Source organism: Rattus norvegicus, chromosome 19 (genome assembly GCF_021556685.1).
Source record: "Rattus norvegicus strain SHRSP/BbbUtx chromosome 19, alternate assembly SHRSP_T2T, whole genome shotgun sequence".
In the NCBI taxonomy this organism is placed as follows: domain Eukaryota; kingdom Metazoa; phylum Chordata; class Mammalia; order Rodentia; family Muridae; genus Rattus; species Rattus norvegicus.
The window spans coordinates 52591809-52613937 of record NC_141552.1 but is presented as its reverse complement, the minus strand read 5'-3'; the positions used below and the strand labels follow the sequence as shown (position 1 = coordinate 52613937).

General features: G+C 47.0%; 1 protein-coding gene and 1 long non-coding RNA gene across 52 annotated transcripts in view; one reads left to right on the top strand and one right to left on the bottom strand.

Moving 5' to 3' along the window:
- The window catches only part of Pmfbp1 (polyamine modulated factor 1 binding protein 1), a 49856-nt gene that overhangs the window by 7268 nt on the left and 20459 nt on the right, over positions 1-22129 (bottom strand). For 38 of the 51 annotated variants that reach the window (XR_015643266.1, XR_015643244.1, XR_015643243.1 and 35 more), the window contains 10 exon segments: positions 20062-20283; positions 13426-13596; positions 12806-12916; positions 9272-9398; positions 9032-9189; positions 7364-7604; positions 4977-5166; positions 4662-4815; positions 3574-3741; positions 3190-3327 (listed from right to left, as the gene is read on the bottom strand). Coding sequence is in view for 24 of the 51 variants with exons in the window: in XM_087593797.1 (XP_087449923.1) it covers positions 3190-3327; positions 3574-3741; positions 4662-4815; positions 4977-5166; positions 7364-7604; positions 9032-9189; positions 9272-9398; positions 12806-12916; positions 13426-13596; positions 20062-20283 (1680 nt within the window). In the remaining 27 variants the exon portion in view is untranslated. 51 annotated transcript variants of the gene reach the window in all.
- Positions 6890-22129, top strand: part of LOC134483361 (uncharacterized) — an 80451-nt gene continuing 65211 nt past the window's right edge. Inside the window, exon 1 of the long non-coding RNA XR_015644135.1 lies at positions 6890-6973. This is a non-coding gene — a long non-coding RNA (uncharacterized LOC134483361). The remainder of the gene's footprint in view (positions 6974-22129) is intronic.

Sequence of the window (22129 nt, the reverse complement as noted above, 5' to 3'; positions counted from 1 at the left end):
GTGGAATAACATGATATGGGTTGAGGTCCAGGTTCTGTTGCTTATTCTCAGGCCCCCAGTCCTTTCTTCACAGGCTGGAGCCCTTTCACGTGGTGTTTGGGACAACTAAATGAGATGACACGTGTAAATAGGCTTTGTAGTGTATCAGTCACCATATGGATGTGAATTACCATGAATGTAATATGTTTAACTGCTGGAAACTCCTGTCTCCTTGTAGACTGTAAGTCTGGGACAGAGATCTGTTTCTAAGTTTGGAAGCAGAAGGAAGGATGAGTAGCCGCTAAGCCATCCTTGATTCCTGGCTTTGTCCTATGGTCCGTCCCTCAGCCTGTCTTCTCTAGTATGACTCTGATCTCCACATCCTCCTAATGGGTCTCCTCACAGCTACGCATCCCTCTTCCCCAACACATTTCCATCTATTAGTCAGAGTTCTGCGTGTCTCATCCCTTTCAGGAAATCCCCTCGATGGCTTTTCATTGTTCTTAAAAATACAGCTCACAATGTTTTAGCTACGCTGACCTCATTTCAGTTCTTAGATTAAGTCTGTGTTAAAAGAGAGATACATGATGCACAAAACAGGAGCCAAGCTAGAAACATAAAGAGGAACCATAACTATGATTATGTCTGCTATAGTATTGAGTTAAGGAGAACGATGGTATCATCTTGACAGTAAGAAATAGGCACTCGACAGAATTCAACACCTACACTGACAAACCTCTTAGTAACTGAGGAACTGAAGGAAGCCAATAAAGGCAGCACCAAGCCCATTGGGCACATTGCACTCAAGCGGGTGCATGGTGTTAGAGCAAAGAGCCAGATGCCTACTAGTGTTGCAGCCCACCATCATACTGAAGATACCGTCCAATGTGATAAGGCAAGACAAATAAAACGCAGAGAAGTATTACAAAGAAATGTTTAGAGAACTGTGTTGTTTACAAATGATTTAATCATCTTACTAAAAATAACCCCTGAGCTGGACAGTGTGGTGCATGCCTTTAGAGGTAGAGGTGGGAGGATCAGGAGTTTGAGGACAGCCTGGGCTCGTGAGACCCTACTTTCAAAAGAAAGGAGTTCCTGGGCCTAATGTACAAAAGGCCTGGGGTTTGATCCCTAACACTATGTGAACGCACACACATACACACATACATACATACACACACACAGCAGACACACACACTCACTCACATACACACACAGCAGACACATACATACACACTCACACACACACACTCACATACACACACTCACACACACACTTACACATACTCACACACACGCACACACACACTTACACATACTCACACACACACACACTCACACATACATACTTACACACACATTTACACACACAGACACACATAGACACATACAGACACACACACTCACACACACAGACACACGCACTCACACACTCTCACACACACTCACACACACACACTCACACACTCACACACAGACACACATTCACACACACTCACACACTCACACACTCACACACAGAGACACACATTCACACACACTCACACATACACACACTCACACACTCAAACTTACACCCACACTCACACACACACACAGGTACGCGAGCACACACCTTGTGAGAATAAACTGAAAGACGACTGTAACTTATAAGCGAGCCTACTAAGATGCTCGTAGAATTCTTACATACAAAAGAATGAGGCTTTATATTAATATTAGAAATTATAAAATACAGTGGGAACATGAGACCATCAAAGAAATGGAAAAGTTCTTAATATATATTTCCTTGTTTTCAAATAGCAAAAGTTCCAAATAGAACATAGAATATTGATTAAGGGAAGTAGATATTTAGAAAGCAAACCTAAGCCCATGTCTAACAGCTACTATTGATTCAGTGGATCTATCACATCTATGGGAAATGCTTTTTTAAAAGTTGAACATAAAAAATGTTGAAAATGCTCACACACCAAAAACCAACCAACCAACCAACCCAAAACCAAACCGAACCAAACCAAAACAAACCAAAACAAACCTCAAACAACAACAACAACACCAACACCCATACAGATCCCTTTTACTTTTGGAGCAGAGGGATTCCGATATTGGAACTCTTACTTCCAAATCTACATGGCTATCTTTGGAGATCAGGCTCGTACTGAACACTTCGGCAGCATTCCTTAGATGGAAAGAGGCTTCTCAAGGAGCTGCATGACCAAGACCAATGACCAAGAGTTGCTGCTCCAGAGGACAGGACTCCAGGAATGCCAGTACCTGTGACTGTACACTGTGTAAACTCAAAACTAGTTAATATTAATTACAAGCCCGAGGCCAGTCCCTCAGTTCTCAGGGGCGAGACATGGCGGGTGGTCACGTCGCTGCCAGCTCAGACTGTGACTTTTTCGTTCCCACAGTGAGTCACAAAGTGCTGATGGGAAGTGTCAGTTTAAGCTTCCAGTAGTCCTGCGATTTCAGATCTTTTTGTATCGTGAAAGATGAAGGGTAGCTCAAGAGACTGGTCGTCTAAGTACTGTGTATTTTTTTTTCTTGTCCAGGAAGGTATAATATATTCCGCTGGGGGAAAGCATCACTGTGTGCGCTGGAGAAAAAGGGCGTGCATTAGAGTTGGATGATCCAGGTTCAAACACTGGTTTGTCCCATCACTTACTAATTAGTGGCCCTGGGATTCGGCCTTTCTCTCCTTTGTAAAAGGGGGATCACAGTGATGTGTACTGTTAAGAGGGAAGCAGACGGAGGGTACCTAAAGAGAATGAGGGAATTCAAGAGCAGCTCCTAGAATATGTCACAGTCCCATGCCTTTCATCTGCATAACGAAACGTCGAGCCGGAATCAAACGCCCCTCTCCTGCCACCTTTTGGTGCTTTCCAATTAGGTGTGAGAATGTCCTCTCTCAAATGGCTCCAAACAACGAATTCAAAGTTCTTTGTCTAACTTGTAATGTTGGAAGATTTGGTGGAAAATTCCAGGTAGTTTGGGGCAGGGGCTCCCCAAGTGTGAGGAGAAACCTATTACTTATAGAAGAACCTCACCCCCCCCTACACCTCAGAATACCAGTCTGTAGCCATCTTCCTCACCCATTAATACTCATGAGATGAGCTTTCAGGGCCTCAGTGCCTGAAGCCAGTGAAGACACAGAGAGGAGAGCAGGCATGAAGTTGAGGGTCCCCTTTGTGGGGGGCTGCTTCTACTCACCTCCGTGTTGAGCTCTTGGATGACTTTCTGAGAGTTATTGTATTTGTTGATAGAGGAGTCCAGTTGTGAAGAGCAGGAGCTCAATTCCGCCTGGAGGTTCTCCTTCTCCTCTTCCAGTTTCCTCAACTGCTCTTTTGCCTGCTCTCCCATTGAACAGTGAAGCCCACCCGACCCCCGGACATGGGTTAATCACAAACTCCTTCTTTCCCCCTCCCTCCCCTCCTCTGCCCTGTGGCTCCCCAGCTCTCCTCCCTGTCCTCCTGACTGGTCCCCTTCTCAGCCTCCTCAGTTGAGCTCTGAGCTCCCCGGGTGTCTGTCTGTCTGCCACCCTCTTGGTCCTGCATCCACAGTCTGATCTTCCCAGGTCCTTTCTCTGTCTCTCACCATCTTCTCTTTCTTTTTCGATTCCTGTCGCAAGGCCTCAATCTCTTCCTCCAGTGCCTTTTCCTGATCTTTGCTCTTCCTCAGTTGCTCTCGCTTCTCCTCCAAGAGCCTTTTTGTTTCTGCAAGTTCGTCTTGTAGCTTGCTTAGGGAGTTCGTTAGCTCCCTTTGCTGGAGGGGCGGGGGTGGGGGGGAGGAAGACAGTTTCATAGTATAATATTTGGGGAAAGAAATCCAGACAGTTTTACACAAAGGAGGGTGGAAACACGTGTGAGGGTGATTTCTTAGCTCTTCCCCGCCCCCTACCTCCACAGATGTGGTAGGATTAACTAAACCCATTTATCTATGGGTCCAGTTGCTACAATGGCGACTTTCTTGTCCATCTAACCAACTCTTCCCGTAACAACTTCTTGGCACGAAGAGCAAATCCTAGAGGAGCACAAAAGGGGTGCATTGGGGATCAGAGACTTTCAACCGATGGGTTGAAACAGCCTTGTGGTCATCATCAGGAGGGCTGTACAGGTTGGGGATATAGGTCAGGAGGTGAGCGTTTACTGCAAACAAGCAAATGAACAAGCCAGCTGTGGTGGCTTGAATGAGAAGGTCCTTCACAGGCTCCTGCATTTGATTACCTGGCCCCCAGTTGTTGGCACGGTTTTCAGAGGAAGGTTAGGAGCTGTGACCTTGCCGGAGGAAGTACGGGACGGGCTTTGAGGATGTAAGGCTTTCCCCTGTTCCTGCCTTGTGCTCGTGGTTCATGCTGAGACCCCGGCCAGCACGCATGCCTACCAATCCCTCCCAACCCCCCTCCCCCCCCCCCCCGCCATGATGGACTTAAATCCACTGCACCATAAACCCAAGTAAGTTTCCTTGGTCGTGCCGCCACTTTATTATAGCCAAGTAACCAAATATGACAATTGCATTGCCCTCTGGTTACTTTTAAAGATAATCTTTGAGAACACTTGGCTCTTGACCATGGGAACTGGCTTCTAAGTGGCTGGCCTAGCAGCGGCTCAACACAAATTCTGGAAAGTTAGAAAGCATGAACTACTCGGCCTCACTCAGGACGGACGGCCTGCCTGCTCTCTCACCTTTTGCTCAGAAACCTTGGCGCCATGAAGCAGCTCGTCGATTTTCTTCTCCTCTTCATCCAGTGTCTTCTGAAGCAGCGACTTTTCCTTCTCTGCGCTCGAGAGCCGTCTCTGGCCTTCATTGAGTTCTGAGCTCAGCTCCAGTAACTGTTGTCTATAGCAAGGTGGCCACCGGAAGAGCTTCAGGGTCTGGGGTGATGGGTGGTGGAGATGATCCCACCCTAGGGCCTGCCATTTCTCTGTCTCCCTTCTGGGCAGTTGCTAACCTATGGTCCTGGGACTGGGGCTGGGGCTGGGGGGTGGGGGCCGGGGTACCTGTTGTTTTTTCGTTCCTCTTCAGTTTCCGAAGACTCCTTCTGTAGCTTCTGCAGCTGGCTCTGCAGATCCTTAATGACGTCGTCCTTCCGCTTGTCCTGAAGAAGGCAGTTCTCGAGTTTCCGATGAGCGTCCTCTAGGTTATTTGCAGATAGGTGCGCCTCATCCTTACACTGGCTTAGATTCTGATCTGAAGAAGGCAAGAAGGGCTCCGGGCGAGAGGGAGCGCGTCGAACGCTCGGTCAGGACTCACTAAAGACTAACTCTTTGATTCTGTGACATACTTCAGTTCTCGGCCTGTCCTCACCTCTCCTGATGCCATCAGGAATTCTGCTGAATTGCCTGTCTTCAACTACCCTTTAGCCATGGTTTCCTCCCTGACTAAAATGAAACGAATTGCTAGAAACTCTTCATCATCTCCTCTGTAGCTCATTCTGTCATTAGGGATAAATCCCGGGTCTCAAGGAGTTTTTCGTCTGGTGAACACTATGGTTACCCATCCGTTACAGAGAATGCAGAAATGTTATTTATTGATGTATTTGCAAAGCACCAAGCTACGTGAACTGAGAACTCTTGCCATGCTAAACTCACCCTGCCCTGGACTCAGCCGTGACAGCTGTGAATGGACTTGTGAGGAGGGAGGGAAACTGATTCAGACTTAGGAGGAGGAGGAACCTATTCTAGGAAGGAACAAATGTGCTGTGAAGAGCTTGCGGGAGAGGGATGAGTAGTTGATCTGGGATGGAGAATGGGAGGGATGGAAGGCTGCGACTGAGCCGGAAGGTAGTGAGAGGGCGATCAGAAGATTGAAGGCCTGAGAGAAACACTCAGACTCAAAGGCAGTAACCAGAGACACGTGGAGGGGAAAGAGCACGTTAGGAAAATGGCAGTGGTGGTGTAAATTGGAGGCAGGGGCAGGAAGAGCTTTAGAGGCCCAACCTGGTCTACACAGTGCATTCCAGACCAGTCAGAGCCACATAGTGTGGCTCTGTCTCAAACAAAGACAAACAAACAGGAATGTGTTCAGTTAGATAAGACTTCCAGCAGTCTCTCTCCATCCTCTGCCTCCACTGAGGGCTGAGGCCCGGCTGAGCTGTCACTGGGGGGTTTTGTTTTGTTTTGGTTGGTTGACTGTGTTCTCTCACCCTACTCTTCCTTAAACACAATCCTCCCATTCTTTCCATGAGGTGTCCTGGTCTGGTATATTGGGAAGAAAGATGGTGTCACTGAAGAAGGAATCATACATTTTGTAAAAAGGAGTCAGGAAAATTAAAAAAAAAAAAAAGCACAGGAGAGATTATTTTCCTGTTTGGAACAGCTGAGGGGAAGATGGGGTGCTTAGGAGATGCTGTCCGTCCAAGGCAGGCTGATCACAGCTGCAGAGAATCTGAGGAAGGAGCTCCTTAAAGAATGAATACAGAACGGGAGAGGGTGGGGGCAGCGCCTGCTGGGAGGGAGGACTCTGGTCAGGGCATGGAGACAAGATAGTGTGTGTTAGGTCTGTGTCAGATGGAGGGGGTAATTCTACAAAGCGGAGGCCTGAGTGTAGGTGGCTAATGTTGTCAGGACAGAGCTAGGAAGAGAGGAGCAAGGCTCCAATCTTCTATTTACACCGACAACCAACTCATCTAGCATTGAATGCACCTCTTTAGAGTGGCTGATGCAGTGAGTTTTATGAACTCTCAAGGTTGTATAGCTATCAAGACAAGAACATTGTCCCCGCACCAGGTGTGGTAATGGCACACCTTTCATCCCAGCACTTAGGAGGCAGAGGTAGGCAGATCTTTGTGAGTTTGAGGCCAGCCTGGTCTTCAAAGACAGCCAGGGTTGTTATACAGAGAACCCTCTGTCTTGAAAAACAAACACAAACCAAAACCAAAACCAAAACCAAAATCAAAACCAAAATCAAAACCACCCCAAATCACTGTCATCAATCCCGAAGAAACCCTGTACCCAAGGCAAGAGAAAGCAGTGGAGAAAGCAGTCTCCTCAGAGAGGTGAGCACATGTTATAGAACAGAGTGTGTTTGGAAGCTGGAAGGGGTGGGTGGGATTGAAAACGAAGGGAAGGAAGCAAGAGACAAGGTGTGTAGCGAAGGTCTTGGAGAAGACAGAGCTAAAATGCTATGTCAGGAAGCAAGGGCAGAACCCTGTCCTCTCTGGGACGTTCATTCATCTAAGGTGGCTGAGGGAATGATGGGACCAACAGGCTATAGCAGGGGCTTCAGAGGGGTTCTGGGGTTTAGAACTGAGAGTTCAGGAGAGTTGAGGGACTGCTGAGAGCTGCAAGATGAAGTTGTCGTCGGGGTGTGGACTAGGACCCTAGTGTGGCCATTTGGGGAAAGAGGTTTGGAAGTGTGGTGGGGCAGTGTGAGCTTGGGGTCTCACCTGACACTCTCAGCTGCTCCCTGGCCTCCTCAAGACTCTCCTTCAGCTTCTGGATCTCAGACCGAAGGCCCTCGTTGTCTATTTTGGATGTGCTCTGCCTCACTTCCTGGAGGTTTGCATCCAGTTCTTTTGTCGTAGACTGCAGCTTCTCCAGCTCCGTTTCTTTCTCCAAAAAGAGACACTGCACCTGTGTCAGTTTCTTCTCCAGCTCATTCAGCCTCTCGTCCTTGTCTTGGAGCAACTGAGGATGTGAGAGAAGAAGGGGTGCTGGGAGAGGCCTGAGTATCAGCCATACAAGTTATACGGCATCTTCGTGCACGCCACTGGCACGCCATGCTGGGATATTCCAAGAAGCTTCTACATGAGCTCCTTGCTACCATTTTGGGTCCCCTCAGGTTATTTTTAACTGAAATAGCCAGATGGGAACTTTCGGAGTGCCAGCCAGAGCTACCTGTGTTCAAATCCCTCTGCTGGCTCCGTCCTTACTTAGAAAAAGGCCCAAGTCTTTACAGCCATGTCCCAGGAGGCTCATGGTCTGGTTCTGGTTAGGCTACCGTCTGGCCTGGCATCTGGGAACCCCCACCTGTCTCAGTCTCAGCTCGCCTCCTGGGCTGGAGGGTCTCTGGGCTTGCTGTGTGCTCTCCGTCTGGAGTGTTCTTCCTTAAGACCCCTGCCTTCAGCTCTGTCTCTCACATATTAGTCATTACACCATCGGTTTGACCTGGTAGGTCTGTCCCTGCCTTCCAATCTCTGCCCAGGGTCACCTCATCTGAGAAGCCCTCCATTACAACCTGGTAAAGCAGGCACCAAGCTGTTTCAGAAACTTGCCAATCTCCTCTGCAGCTCTTTCAGGATTAACATGTTAATTTTGTTACCCACTGGTGTGTGTGTGTGTGTGTGTGTGTGTGTGTGTGTGTGTGTGTGTGTGTGTCAGTGGCACAACTGTGTTTAGCATATCATAGGCAGTCAGGAGTGCTAAATGAACATATCTATGGGCGCCTTTTTTTTTTTTTTTAACGCTCTGGATGCTTCTGTCTTGACTGCTGGGTTTCAGCCATATTTTAACACAAGAGGGAGGTTTTAATGATGAAAAACAATCAATTGTATTATTTTTTATGGTGCTGAGGAAAGTACAGGGTTTGAACTGTGCTGACCATCAAGGCTTGTACTGGTTTTAAAATCTTCCCGTTCTTGGCAACTGGTTCTCTGCTTTTCCAGGGACAGGTTTATAACAGTGGCGATAGACCTCATAGGCTGCAGCATGGCTCCACTAACGTCTCATATGCTCTGATTTATGCAGGCAAAAGATAACTGCGAATTTGTGTGTGTGTGTGTGTGTGTGTGTGTGTGTGTGTGTGTGTGCGTGCACACAATGTGGTTTGCTTTTGACACAGAGGCTCATTATGAAGCCTAGGCTGGCTTTGAACTTGTAATCTCCCTGCCCCAGCCTCCCAAATGCTGGGATTGCAGGCATACACACCACCGTGCCCAGCTTGACACCCAGTTTTCACTTGTTATTAGAAATGCCAAAGAAGTTCTGTGAGTGACGCCTGGCTGGGAGAGTCCTTGGTCTCTCTAGTAGCCACACAAAGCCGCTCCTGGCCAAGACCGGCTTCACACTTGGCCCCCGTGGCTGCACCAATCAGGACCCGCAGCAGGCTAACTCACCTTGTCCTTCTTTAGGGACAGCTTCTGTGACTCTGTGTACTGTTGCTGCAGATCTTGCAGCCGGTACTGCAGGAAGACAGTCTCCTTGTCCTTCTTCTCGATGACACATGACGTCTCTTCCCGCAGCCCGTGGAGGTCTAGCTCCAGCTTCATCATGTCTAGTGAGGCGAGACAGCGCTGCTTACCCACCCGAGGCCAGGTGCCCTCTGGCCCCAGCTTCGGCTCACAGTCCCGTTTTACCCTTCATGATCTTTTTCTTCTGCTCTGACACGGCTTCCAGCTCCAAGCGCAGGTCCTTCACGAGGTTCTGGTACTCCTCCACATGCAGGCACTGGCTGTCTTTCTGTTCTTGCAGGTACTTTAGGATCTAAGTGTTGGAAGGAAACAGAGCGGAATGGGAGGACAAGGAGCCAAGCGCCTCCCTCCCTCCCCCTCCCTCCCTCCCTCCCTCCCTCCCTCCTTTCCTTCCTTCCTTCCTTCCTTCCTTCCTTCCTTCCTTCCTTCCTTCCATGTTTTCTAGTCTTTAGTGTGTGCGTGTATGTGCAGGCATGTGTTTGTGTGTGTATGTGTGTGTGTGTGTGTGTGTGTGTGTGCACGTGCGCAAGCCAGAGGTTGATTTTTTGGTGTCTTCCTCAATCATTCTCTACCTTATCAATCAATCAATCAATCAATCAATCAATCAATATCAATCAATTTTTGAGACAGGGTCTCTCTCACTGAATCTCACCCACTTGGCTAGACTGGTTCCCAGGATCTGTCTCTGCTTCCTCAGCTCTGAGATCGGACATACAACTCCGTTTTCAGTTTTTCATACGAGTGCTTGGGGTCAAAGTCAAGCACCCTTGCTCGCATAGCAAGCACTTTTGACTCAACTATATCTTTAACCCTTGGAAGGTGGCTTTCTTAAAGGCAACATGTCCATAGTCCAACCACCCAGGGACAGACAGCAGAGAAGAGAGTATCAAGAGGCCAGTGAGTGTTTGCAGTTCCTCAGGGGTGACAAAAATATTCTAGACCCAGACGGTAATAACTGTTGCCTAATCTTGTGAAAATACTAACAACCAAAGTGTTTCGTCAATGATATCTCAATCTGATAGACATTTAAAACTCATTTTAAGAGGGAACGGAAGACTTAGCATGCTCACACAGAATGCTATCCTGGCAATAATATCTAATGGAGTTTCCAGCTAGGAACCATCCTAGGAACCAGGGAGAGTGGGGCATAGAACACAGACCCTTGCCTGAGGAAGCTGGTCTTTAGCAGTGAGAGACAGTAATGGTAACAATGACCTACTGAGCTGGCCAGTGAGGGCTATGGGAGATACCACACACAGAGCAAAGCGAACACAGTAGTGTGTGTGCACAAGATGTGGGAAGGGCGTGCGCTGCCTTTGTAAGTAGGATGGTGGGTTGACCTCATTGGGAAGGGGATCTCCATGCAGGGACTTCCTGGAAAAGGGTGGGCGAAGGCATGGTGGAATACCTATGGGAGAGCTTTGACACAGGGACTGATGGGCCGTGGACAAGGAACTAGGTGGAGGCCCAAGGGGAGGCTGAAGGGGTCACCATGGGAACAGTGGAGGAATCGTGGGAATGATGAAGAGCTCTGGTCCATCCCACTGTGCTGGGTGCAGAGTTTCTTCAAATATTTCCTTTCATTCTAAGAAGGCATTGCCTTCCCAGTGCTGAGGAGGCAGGGCATGGGGCTGAGGCCAGAAATGGACGGCTTGGTACCCAGGGTGCTGAGGAAATTGTAGCAGCATCAAGATAGAGGTGCCCTGGAGAAAATCACCCAGTGTGGCTACTGTGGGGGTTCAAAGACTTACAGCAGCCCATGCCAACTGTGGGAAGGGGAGGTTTCTGGGAGAAGCTGATGTGCAGACAGCACATCTGGGTGGGGGAGGTGGGTGGAGTTTTGGGTAGGAAATACGAAATGGTGGGAGGAAGGTTGTTAGGGTTAGTTTTTATGTCAGCTTGACAAGATTTTACAAACCTCTGGGTATGTCTGTGAGAGTGTTTTCAGAAAGGTTCAGTCAAGATGGCAGACCCGGGGGAACGTTGGAGAAAGAGAGCTGAGGACCGACATTCATCCTCTCTCTGCTTCCTGACTGTGGATAAACTGTGACCAGTCACCCTCTGCTCCTGCCACCATGACTTACTGTCCTGAGGATACATGACTGCATCCTCAAAGTGTGAGCCAAAACAAATCTTTCTCCCCTCAAGGTGTGCCTGGCCAAGTATTTGGTCCGAGTAACGAGAAAAGTAATACATAGTTATTCATTCTCTGTGTCAGAGCAGCGGACATTCTTTCAAAGCAGCTATTGATGAGATGATGTTATGTAGCTTTTCCCTCTGAGATTGAAACATTTCATCCCGCAGGGAAACTTCTTAAAATAGAACAAACAACTCAAAATAGCTTCTGGATGGAGTCCCTGAAACTGACCAGATTCACCAGGCCCCTTCCCTGCCAGAGAAAGTCAAAGAGAGGCTGCCGAGGGTCACTCTTAGACAAGGCAACCTGCAAAGACCTTGAGGCCAGACCTAGAAGAAGCAGAAGTCAGCCAAGATATCTTGTATAGGTCAACTGAATCCCCTGGAAAGGTCCTTCTCCATCCAGCTGAGCAGCCTGCAGGCTGTGTAGTGTGCTCCAGGTTCCCAGCTTTTGAGAGCTGTCACCCGTGCTGGGTTAGGCTTTGGTGACCAGCTGTCTTTGAAACATTTCTGCTTCTGTGAGTCACCCCTCACCCATATTCTGGTAAGTAACCCTAAGAAAATGCACTGGTTCACCAGGCTGAACCTCGGTGGTCTCTGCACTTTGGTCAATGGTTCCCTATCCTGACTGAGAAGTCGGGATGAGATGCGTATCCTCAAAGCTCAGTATCCATGCCGCAGTCACCTGACACTGCAAAGTCTTGAAGAGTCTGCCTAACCACTAGAGGACCCCTTAGAGAACTCGTGTGTTGTTTCCTTTCTTAGCCCCTTCTATGCATACTCCTTCTCCATCCAGACCCAGGCACGCTTGCATGAACTCTCCTCAATATTATTCAAGCTGGTTTTGTCATAGACGTCGTGTTTAGGCGTGGAGGACTTAAGAGCTCACCTCCGGAGCTCATGACTACGGGTTCATCAAAACTTGCGGTTTGTCCATGTGGCTTAACTTCTTGTTTATTATTTAGAATCAACATGTGACAGCTCTTCTGAAACTATTTTACGTGCACACATTCGAGTTTGTTTGTGGGTTAGTGCATGAGAGTGCCAGTGCCCGTGGAGATTACATTCCTATAGCTGAGTTCCTGGAGTTTATGAGCCGTCTGATATAGGTGCTGGGAACTGAACTTGGATCGTTTGCAACCTGAGAGCTCTTAGGTGTTGAGTCATTTCCTTAGGGCAACTTTTGATACTGCTTTGAAGTTACAGAATAAGAAATAAAAAAAAGATGAACGGGTTTGTATTGATAACTTTCCCCCTATTTTCATCTCTGGGCAGATTCTATAAGTTTGTAGAGTCTGAATCTGTCAAGCCAACAGGAGTACTACCTTGCTAGGTTGTAACGTTAGAAGTGGATTAGAAGGTGGGTGAGTTCTACAGTCTACCTAACGCTGCCACAGTCTTTGGGGCTGGAGTACGGTATCCACAGTATCATTTTGGCAGGGCTGGACAAGATTATATAAACACAGAACACTTACAAATACTATCCAAATAATAATAATAATAAAAACCAACCGGAGAAACCCAGAGCAATCTCCCTCAGTCTAATCCCACAGAGAACCTCACCTTTGTGATGTCTTCACAGTCTTCTGAGGAGGTAGGGGGATGCCTGTGGGTGGCCGTGTAGGAAGCAAAGTCTGCTCGTAATTTTATCAAAGCCTCCTCACGTTCCAGAACCTGCAAGAGATCGCAGGTCAGTCAGGGGGAACGATCAGTAACACGTAGCGGGCTCTCTCTGCAGCATAGACTTGTGGTATGATTGTACAGTTCACAGTGCCCTTCCTGCAGTCTTGGGACAGAGAGGGAATTACACTCTTAGACTTCCATTGGGCTGTCTGTGTCAGACAGAGTGGTTTGCTTCACTTCTGTCAGCGGCCTCGTTTTGGATCCTTTCTGGACTTCTATGAAGTTTGCTTTAGGGAACAGGCTTAGGGGAGGCTTTGGGAAACGTGGCTAATTTACCAGTGGTCAAGAGTGTTTGATCACTAAGAAAGTTTCTTGAGGAGTGGGTGGAAGTACTTCAAGGAAAATGAAGGAACATGAAATTTGTGTTTACGGAGAGGACATATGCCACAAAAGAATATGATCAAGAGGCAGGGTCAAACATTTCAGGAGTCTTGGGTAAAGACTTTCTCATGGCTCTGTGGGGAGTCTGGTAGGGCAGTGCTCCAAAGTGAGGCTTGTACCAAAGAATTACTGCAGGCCAGTTTGTTCCGAAGCTCCTGGATTAGGTCGTCCTGTTCAGAAACCTTTTGCCAAACTTCAGACAGTCGCTTCAGGGTCTCCTGATGTTCTTGAATCATGCATGGAGAAGTGTAGATGCGAACCTTCGAGTGGTCACCTTTGTTCTCAGGGTCCTAGGACGTTTAAAAATAGTGAATTGGCTTTGTTTGGAATTTTCCAGTCGACTTCAGAGTCTCACTAGATGTTGCAGGGTATTTGATCATACTGTGAACCCAAAGATTGTGCTATTTACTGAAACAAACAAACAAACAAACAACCCCTGTTTCTAATGTCGCTCCACCTTAGCTTGCACCTTGAATCCCTCTAGATGGAATACAGACAGGCCCTTAGGGCGCAGCATTAATCCCAATGAAGCTTCTGTTTTCGAAAGTGAAGTCTAATTGAGAGGCAGACAAAGTGATGAATCAGAGAAAGATTTGCCACAACTCTCCGAGAAGAGAGGGAAAAGGGAAGCTACTTGAGGGTAGTGCAGAGAGGGAGAGAAAGGAAAGAGGCACAAGGAACAAGGACAGTTATACAGAGACAGGTCACAAAGCAAGAACAAGCTAAACAGAGAGAAGACAGAATGAGACGGAGTAAGAAGGAGCTAGAAGATTAGAACAGATTTCCAAGGTTAGTATCAGGCCAAGCAGAGCAATTCAGGAGAGGCCAAGAGAAAGAAGCCAGATTGAATCAGTCAGCTTGGAGAGGAGTTTAAGCCAGAGCAGCTGAGTTGAACCAGCCAACCAGAGTTCAGACAGAACTAGGAAGAGTGAGCTTATTCAGCAGCAAGCCTCAGAGGCTGAAAACATTGTAGGCCTAGATTAGATTGTATGGAGGTTAGAAGCTTCTGGGCCTCGGCCTAGATTAGCAGACCAAGGTAGTAAGCCTCAGAGACAATTACTACAGGAGAATAGAAGTTACGATTACAAGTAGACTCGTGTCCTAAAAGTGTATGTTCACCTTTGGTCAGCAGAATTTTGGTTAGAAAAAATAGCAGCCAGTGTAGACTCAACATGAAAGTACCCAACAGTCCTCAAAGGCATGCATCTGTGTGTTTTGTGACTCAGGTTCCCACCACTGCACCCCCCCCCATGACACCTTGTGTTACCAATGTTTTTGGTAGCTGGGACTCTATGTTCCAGGCATATCTGTGTGCATATCTGGATAGTTTTCTTTTACAAATGAGTGTTTCTGTACACTGTTTTAATGATGTGCTCAAGTGACAATTTGTTGAGGATATTTTTCCATACTGTTATTTGTAGATCTGTTGTATTCATTCTCTCTCTCTGTCTCTCTCTCTCTGTCGCTCTGTCTCTATGTCTCTCTCTCTGTCTCTCTCTGTCTCTCTGTCTCTCTCTTTCTCTGTCTCTCTCTGTCTCTCTGTCTCTCTGTCTTTCTGTCTGTCTCTCTCTGTCTCTCTCTCTGTTTCTCTCTCTGTCTCTCTCTCTCTCTGTCTCTCTCTCTTTCTGTGCATGTGTATGCTCATGTGAGTGGAGGCTAGATGTCACCACTGGGTGTCTTCCTCAATCATTCCCTGGTTTATTTTCTGAGACAGAATTTCCTCCTGAACCTGCAACTCAATGGTTCGGCTGGACTGACTGGCCAGCAAGCCCCAGGGGTTCTCCTGTCTCTCTCTCTCTCCTTGCTCCTGGATTATAAGAATTCTTTCAAGGTTGACTTTTTCACGTGGCTCCTGGGAATCAAACCTGGGTCATCATGCTTACAGGTTAAGTACTTTACTGAGCCATGTCCTCCAAGTCTATCTTATTCATAAAATTACTTTCAAATTGAATATAATGTTGTGTCTGTCTTCTCTTTACACGGTGACCTTGCAGGCAAGTGTGCATTTCTCTTTGACTCTTCGCTCTAGCCCTGCACCCTCTCCAGTTTTCAGAGAGGACAAAAAGTGCACATCCTTCTAGATCTTTTACCCCTGCACTGACATTATCAACAAATCTATAGGATAATGGGCGGCGTTGGATTCCTAAGACGTAACAGTGGATGTCTTAGAGGTGTATGGTGCACGTGCTTCTGCTCTGTGCTGTCTCGTTTTAAAATGCATTTAGTCAGCTTCTTGTTGATGAGCACACAGGCTGTTTGTAGTTCTTTTCTAAAACCAAGCTGAACCAAATGCTTTTGCACATTGACCTTTGAGTATCTTTGAGCAAATGTGTAGATTAAACTCCTAGAAATGTGGTCTACGGCCCAAACCAAAATAGATATTATATAACTGTCCTTCGAGGAGGCTAGAACACTGGACACTCTCATCAATAGGACTGTTCACCAGGGTGTGTGTGTGTGTGTGTGTGTGTGTGTGTGTGTGTGTGTGATAGCCAGAGGAAAACTTCAGGGGTCACCTTTAGCAATGCTTCCCACCTGCCTTGAGACAGGGTCTCATTGGCTAGAGCGACTGGTCAGCGAGCCGTAGGGGTCTTCCTGTCTCTGATTTCCCAAGCTGGGACTGCAAGCACCACCACCACACTCAGCCTTTTCACGTGGGATCTGGGGGATTGAACTCAGGTCCTTGTGTTTGCAAGGCGGGTGCTTTCTTGACTGAGCCACCTCCTCAGCTCCACTGTGTCTAAAAACTTTCTAATAGACAGCTGAACTCATGCATGACGTTCACGATCCATCTTGTCATCAGCCCGTGGTAGTGACGGGGAAACCGAGGCACATAGCTAAAATAGCTCAGAATTCTAGCCTGGATGGCAGATCCAGTCTCCATTAAATTTGTCTCCCTAACTCCCAAAGCACTCTAATTTCGGGCAAAGTTAGAAATAGTTCGTGTTCACTGGGCGTGAACGCTGCCTCTGAGCATGCTGGAGAAAGGTCAGCCAGTAACCCAGAATTGATCACACATGACGCGCATGTAAATAATTTAGCATACAGGAGGCGAAGGGTTGGAACCATAATAGGAAACTGAAGACACAGCAAGAAAATACCTACAGGTTCTGATATCATCTCCATACCATAGGATAAAAAACGGAAATTGAGTCGTCCATTAAGCTTGAGAGGTGTGATAAAGACTAAAAGAAAACGTCTTTAGTTTGCCCTGTCCCCTTCCCTGCCCCCAGGCCAGGGAAAAGAGATGACCTATCACCTCTGAAACACAAGATAGAGAAAGACATCACCTGCTGGGCTTTGGTCCTGGAGTCACACAAAACAGTGCCGTGAGGCGTTCAGAGACCCCGGGGAAGATGGTTTCATCAGTTTGTACATTTGGCTGACTAGCGTTCGAGATTATGTCCAAACAATCTTTGGACAGACCAGAAAATATTGAAAAAGCTTGCTTGGGTGTGAGTACAACCATTTTTGAAATAATTAAGAAGACATTATTTATAGGAAAAAGGAAAGTCTGGGAATGCGGGTTGGGTAGAGAGAGACCTAGATAGGCCCAAGGAAGAACAAACACTGGAGTTGTTTGTCACCTTAGAGGGACAGCCGTTTCCTTTGAGACGTGAACTGTTCCAAAGCCCTAGAGAAATGCAGAAAGTTCCCCACTCATCTGGGGATCACCTGTGTCAGAGATGAGAGCACAAGGGGCCGGGGTTGTAGCTCAGGTGGGGAACTCTTGCCTACTATGTGCAAGACCCTGGGTTTAATTCCAGTAAAAAAATAAAGGTGGACAGATAGTCATATTGATAGATAGGAATTTAAACTGTCAAACTAATCTTGCTTCTTTAAATTTAATAAAAGATGTTTTAAAACTGACATCCCAATCAAGTAGCTCCCCAAATGGGGTTATTCTACATGGAAATGTGTTGATATGAGGACATATTATCTATTTCGTTAAAGGACAGTATAGCCAAAGCTGACTTTGAATTTCCTTTGCATCCTTGGCTGGCCTTGAATTTATGATCCCCCTACCTCAGTCTCCCAAGTGTTGGGATTGCAAGCATGTGCCCCCATGTCTGGCGGTTACAAACTCGAGAAAGCTTATTAGCAGGAGAATGGGTTCGTGTTTAGTGGTGAGAACTAGGACCAAAGACACCCTGGAGGGCAGCTCAGTCCAGTGAGACGAAAGGAAAGCTGGTCAGCCCTGCCTCCCTTCTCTCTGTTTTTGAGATGGTCTCACCACATATCCCTGGCTGTTCCCAAACTCACTATGTAGACCAGGCTGGCTTTCCAACTCGCAGACACGATACATCTGCCTCTACCTCCAGAGGGCTAGATTAAAGGAGTGTGCCACCACACCCGGCTTGAGTAAAATTTGAAGATAAAAGTGAAGTTTAAAAAATCCATAATGTTTAGTTGCACATCTAGTCAGTAAGCTCAGTCAAGTGTCTGGTACGAGATAAATTCTTCTGTACACCAGTGATCATGCCGGTTTCTTTTTAAAGTATGTGTGCGTGTTTGTTTAGCTTGCACGTGTATCTGTGAGCCTCTGTGTGCAGTTCCTGGTGAGGACAGAGGAGGGCATCAGATCCCCGGAAATGGAGTTACGGACAGTTGCAGGTGGTGGGAATTGAATCTGGGTCCTCTGTAAGAGCAGTTCCTGTTAGTGTTCTTAACTGCTGGCCCACAGTTCAGCCCTTACACGTCTTAAGTGTGTAGACGTTCCTCTTCAGGCTGGACATGGTAGCTTTTTCAGTCAGCACTTAGGCAGAGGCAGGAAGATCTCTGTGAGTTCAAAACCATCCTGTTATAGAAAGTTCCAGACTAGCCAAGACTGCATAGTGAGACCCTATCTCGAAGTAAACAAACAAACAAACAAACCACCCCCAAATCCCACAAACAAATAACACAAACCCCCCAAAAACAAAAAAGAAAAACCACCCAAAAACCAAAACCAAAAACCAAAACCAAATAAACAGAAAAACCTCAACCAGCAAGCAAACCTCCTAGTGATAAAACCAGGCCTGTAAAGGAAAAGTGCAAACCTTTAGTGGAAACAAATGAAGAAAAATTATAACACACCATGCTCCTCAGGGCTCACTAACCTCCTAGAGTAATATATAATAAAATGTGAGCAACAGACAACATAGGTGTGAATTTCATCAGGACATCTAGGAATGCTTGAGGAAAGTTTGAAGTACATAGTGAAGGAGGAGGGGCTACAAGGTACTGTCAACAGGCCGTCAGTCACAGTCCCTGAGGAGCTCTGCCACCAGCAGAAGGAAAGCTAATGAGTGCGAAAGTCTTGAGAACCTTGTGTACCTCAGTATGGCTCCTGCAAGTGGATGCTTGAATTGGCGGGGAAGGGTTGGGATGTTCAGTGAATGGTTTTGGGGACCCCAGGAGAGTCACGTACATAAGTGTAAAATTAAAGCTACATCTCATTTCCTATGCACATATGGACTAAAAACTAAAGACATAAATATGAAAACTTAATAAAAAAATCCTTTTATGATCTTGGGTGTCAGGGAGGCCTTCCAAAGCAAGATGTAAAACCTGGTTTCTATAGGGATGTGGGGGTTTGACTCCACAGATGTTTAAAGCTCACACATGGTAAAAATGTCATTAATAAAGCCAAGTGAAATGTTATGGGTGGTGAGGGAAACTTGCGACACAGCAAAGAATTTTTATTATAGATATTAAGGTGCTCCCATAAGTCAATACAAAAGGAGTAAAACTACTCATTCCCCGGAAGCCAGATCCCTTCGGTAGTGAAAAGCTTCCTAGCAATCCTTGTCTAGCTGTTATGAGGGTGGCTGTTAGCTGCAGGCCATGTAAGGGCCTTTCCTGGGTCTTGAAGAAAGCTGCTTTGCCCAAGTCTCAGAGGGGCGGCCCACACTCAGTAGTTGGTAACATGCAGGTGGCAAGGTGACCTTTTCCTCAGCTTCAGCTCTGAGAGTTCCTGCAGCTCCCTGGCTCTCTTCGGAGTAGGCCGAGGCCTTTGGGAGACTGCACGACGTCTTTGCTCTTTGTGTAACCTAGCTTTGCTCTTCCCTCTCCTGTTGGCTAATGCCAAGATCTCTGTCTACGAACACTTGGATGCAAATCTACCCAGGCCTTTTCCTGGAGACTGACTTCTATTAGGATTAAAGAGAATGAAGATTGTGTTGAGTGAAAAGTTCCTTGCCCCTTCCTTCCGTTTCACATGACTTAGAAGGATTAAAAAAATATATCAAGGCTCTTTTAATTACTTCGGGTAAAAGTAGTAAATGGCAGAACCATTTTGGTTTACATGGCCAATTGCTCAAGGTCAGCACATCCTTTGATATAGCAATCATGACTCTCTCTCTCTCTCTCTCTCTCTCTCTCTCTCTCTCTCTCTCTCTCTCTCACCCACCCACCCCTGTTTCTGAGATGGAATGGGTTTTACGAAGGGGCCTTGAACTCTCTGTATGTACTAGGGATTGAACCCAGGGTTTCATGGATGCTGGGCAAGAACTCTATCAACTGAGTGCTGTCCCCACTCCTCCCAGCCCCAAACACCTGGTTAGGTAATCTTAAAGGAGATGTAAAAACTGTAAATTGATAAAACAAACAAACAAACAAACCTGAATGCTACAAAATTGAGTGGCAGGAGGAACTCCTTTGGTAGGAAGTTCAAGCCTTGGGTAGAAGAGGCTAGGACCTGTAGAGGGAGCCACTGGAGAAGTGTCCGCCTGTTAGCGCTCCTGGCTAAGGGATGTGGCTTACTTAGGTCCTACCTGACAAATGAGTCCGCTAAGTTCCTCCTCCAGCATCTTCACTTGGCACTCCAGCAGCTCGATGTTGCTCAGGGAAGTCTGGTACTTGTCCCTGTAGAGGTTTAGGCTCCGTTCTAGGGAGACGATCTTGTCCCCTGCCAAGGCAAGCTGCTCTTGGGCCAGATGGAGCTTCTCCCCGGTGTTCTTACTGTGACTTCCCATCTCCTCCTCGTAGAGAATGACCTGGTAATGTAGGAGGGGAGGCACACTGAGGCCACGCAAACAGCCGACATGGAGGGGAAGATAGGACCGCGAGAGCCCATAAGTCTGAACTAGAAGCCTACATGGACAGCATTTACATGGGCCCCAGCTCAGTGTCAGGCTGAATGAAGTACTAAACAGGATGTCCTATTTGGTATCTGGAGAACCCTAATGACTTCTATTAGGATTAAAGAGAATGAAGACTGTGATGAGAGAAAAGTTCTCTGACATTTTTTTTAGGGGCTGAATAAACACTGGATGATGAACTGGAATGGGTTCGAGCCATTCCCTTTATTGGAAAGCCTTGGAATGCCCATGTCCTTTCTGTCCTGGGCACTCTCTAGGGATCTCATTTGGAAAGCACGGAGTCCCACACGGACACAGTTTCATGTCAGCAAATTCCCAAGAGACAGAGAGGGGCCACGATCTGAAGTTCCTCTGAGAGTTGTGCAATTCTTTTGCAAATGATTCTTCTGCTCTGTCATCCACTGACAGGAATCTCTGGGACACTCACGAGCCTCACACTGGGCGAGGTACGTAGAGGAGACGCAGTCTCACCTCTCTCATGGTGCTGAGGGGACTGGATTTTAAATTAGCAAGTGATTGTATGTGGTTGAGTGTGCTAAATTGCATGTCAAGTTATATGCGTTCAAAGAATCAAGAGTACCACCATGGAAGGTTTCATGTTGCTTCAAACTGTCCAACTCTGACAGAAATCGGCCCACTAATTAAGCTGGCGAAACCAACTGCTTCCCATCTGCGATTCCTCTCAGGAAAGGATCATTTAGTTTAAGGTATCTCTTAGGGCAAAAGGGGAGGGGTGTTAGATATTCATGTGTTATAACAGGAGGAGTCCCACTCACATTTCTACAGCACTATTTTTAAACATGTCCATGAGCACGCATGCACATACACATGCATCTATATGCATGTGGTGTGTATTTAGGACCAGCTCTGTTGGTGTCTGTTGACATTGGTCTGTAGACAGCGAACTTTGAGCATTCACTATTTCTTTGCACACAGCCCATTCCAGCCACAAGAACGTTTGGCTGTTTGCTCTTCCAACCAGAGGGGGAAAGCTAGAGAAGACATGTTAGTGAGTGACTGCCCCCAGGAGCGAATAGCAGTAGTGGATTTGATTGGGAAGTTCACTCTGAGGACAATTCCACAATATCATCCAGAGACCCCCCCCAACCCCCAGGGCTTGAACTCCCCTTGGCCTAGAGCCAGTAATCCACTCCATTTGGGATTTGCCCTTCTTGACCACACCTCATGCTTCCTCGAATCACTTCCCACATTTAGAACATGACTTTACTCATATGCTCGTCTTAGGGTCTGCTGTTGGCCGAACCCAGCTTTGGACAGGGGTGCGATGCCTCTGTGTTAATGGCATCGAGAGAGCTTGGCAGGATGTTTAGAATGAATTTCGCAGTGCTCTCTCAGATTGAGGTCTGGGAGTGACCAGTGTGCCTAGCCTATCCTTCTTGGTGGCTGAGCATCTATTTTAGATTGGGGGCAGTGATTTGTCTCCTTAAACATGACATTTCTTGGCTTCAAAGAACTTGCTTTAGGGGGTTGGGGATTTAGCTCAGTGGTAGAGCGCTTGCTTAGCAAGTGCAAGGCCCTGGGTTCGGTCCCCAGCTCTGAAAAAAAAAAAAAAAGAACTTGCTTTAGTCATGTGGAGTGTGTGTGGGTGTGTGTGTAACTTTTGGCAAGTGTCCTTATATGGTAGGTGTGTACTTTCTTCCCATCTTCCCTTTCACTTGGGTTATTTGGAATAAGGATGTGATTGCTAGAGCTCTGGCAGCCACCTTGGATGACTGAGGGA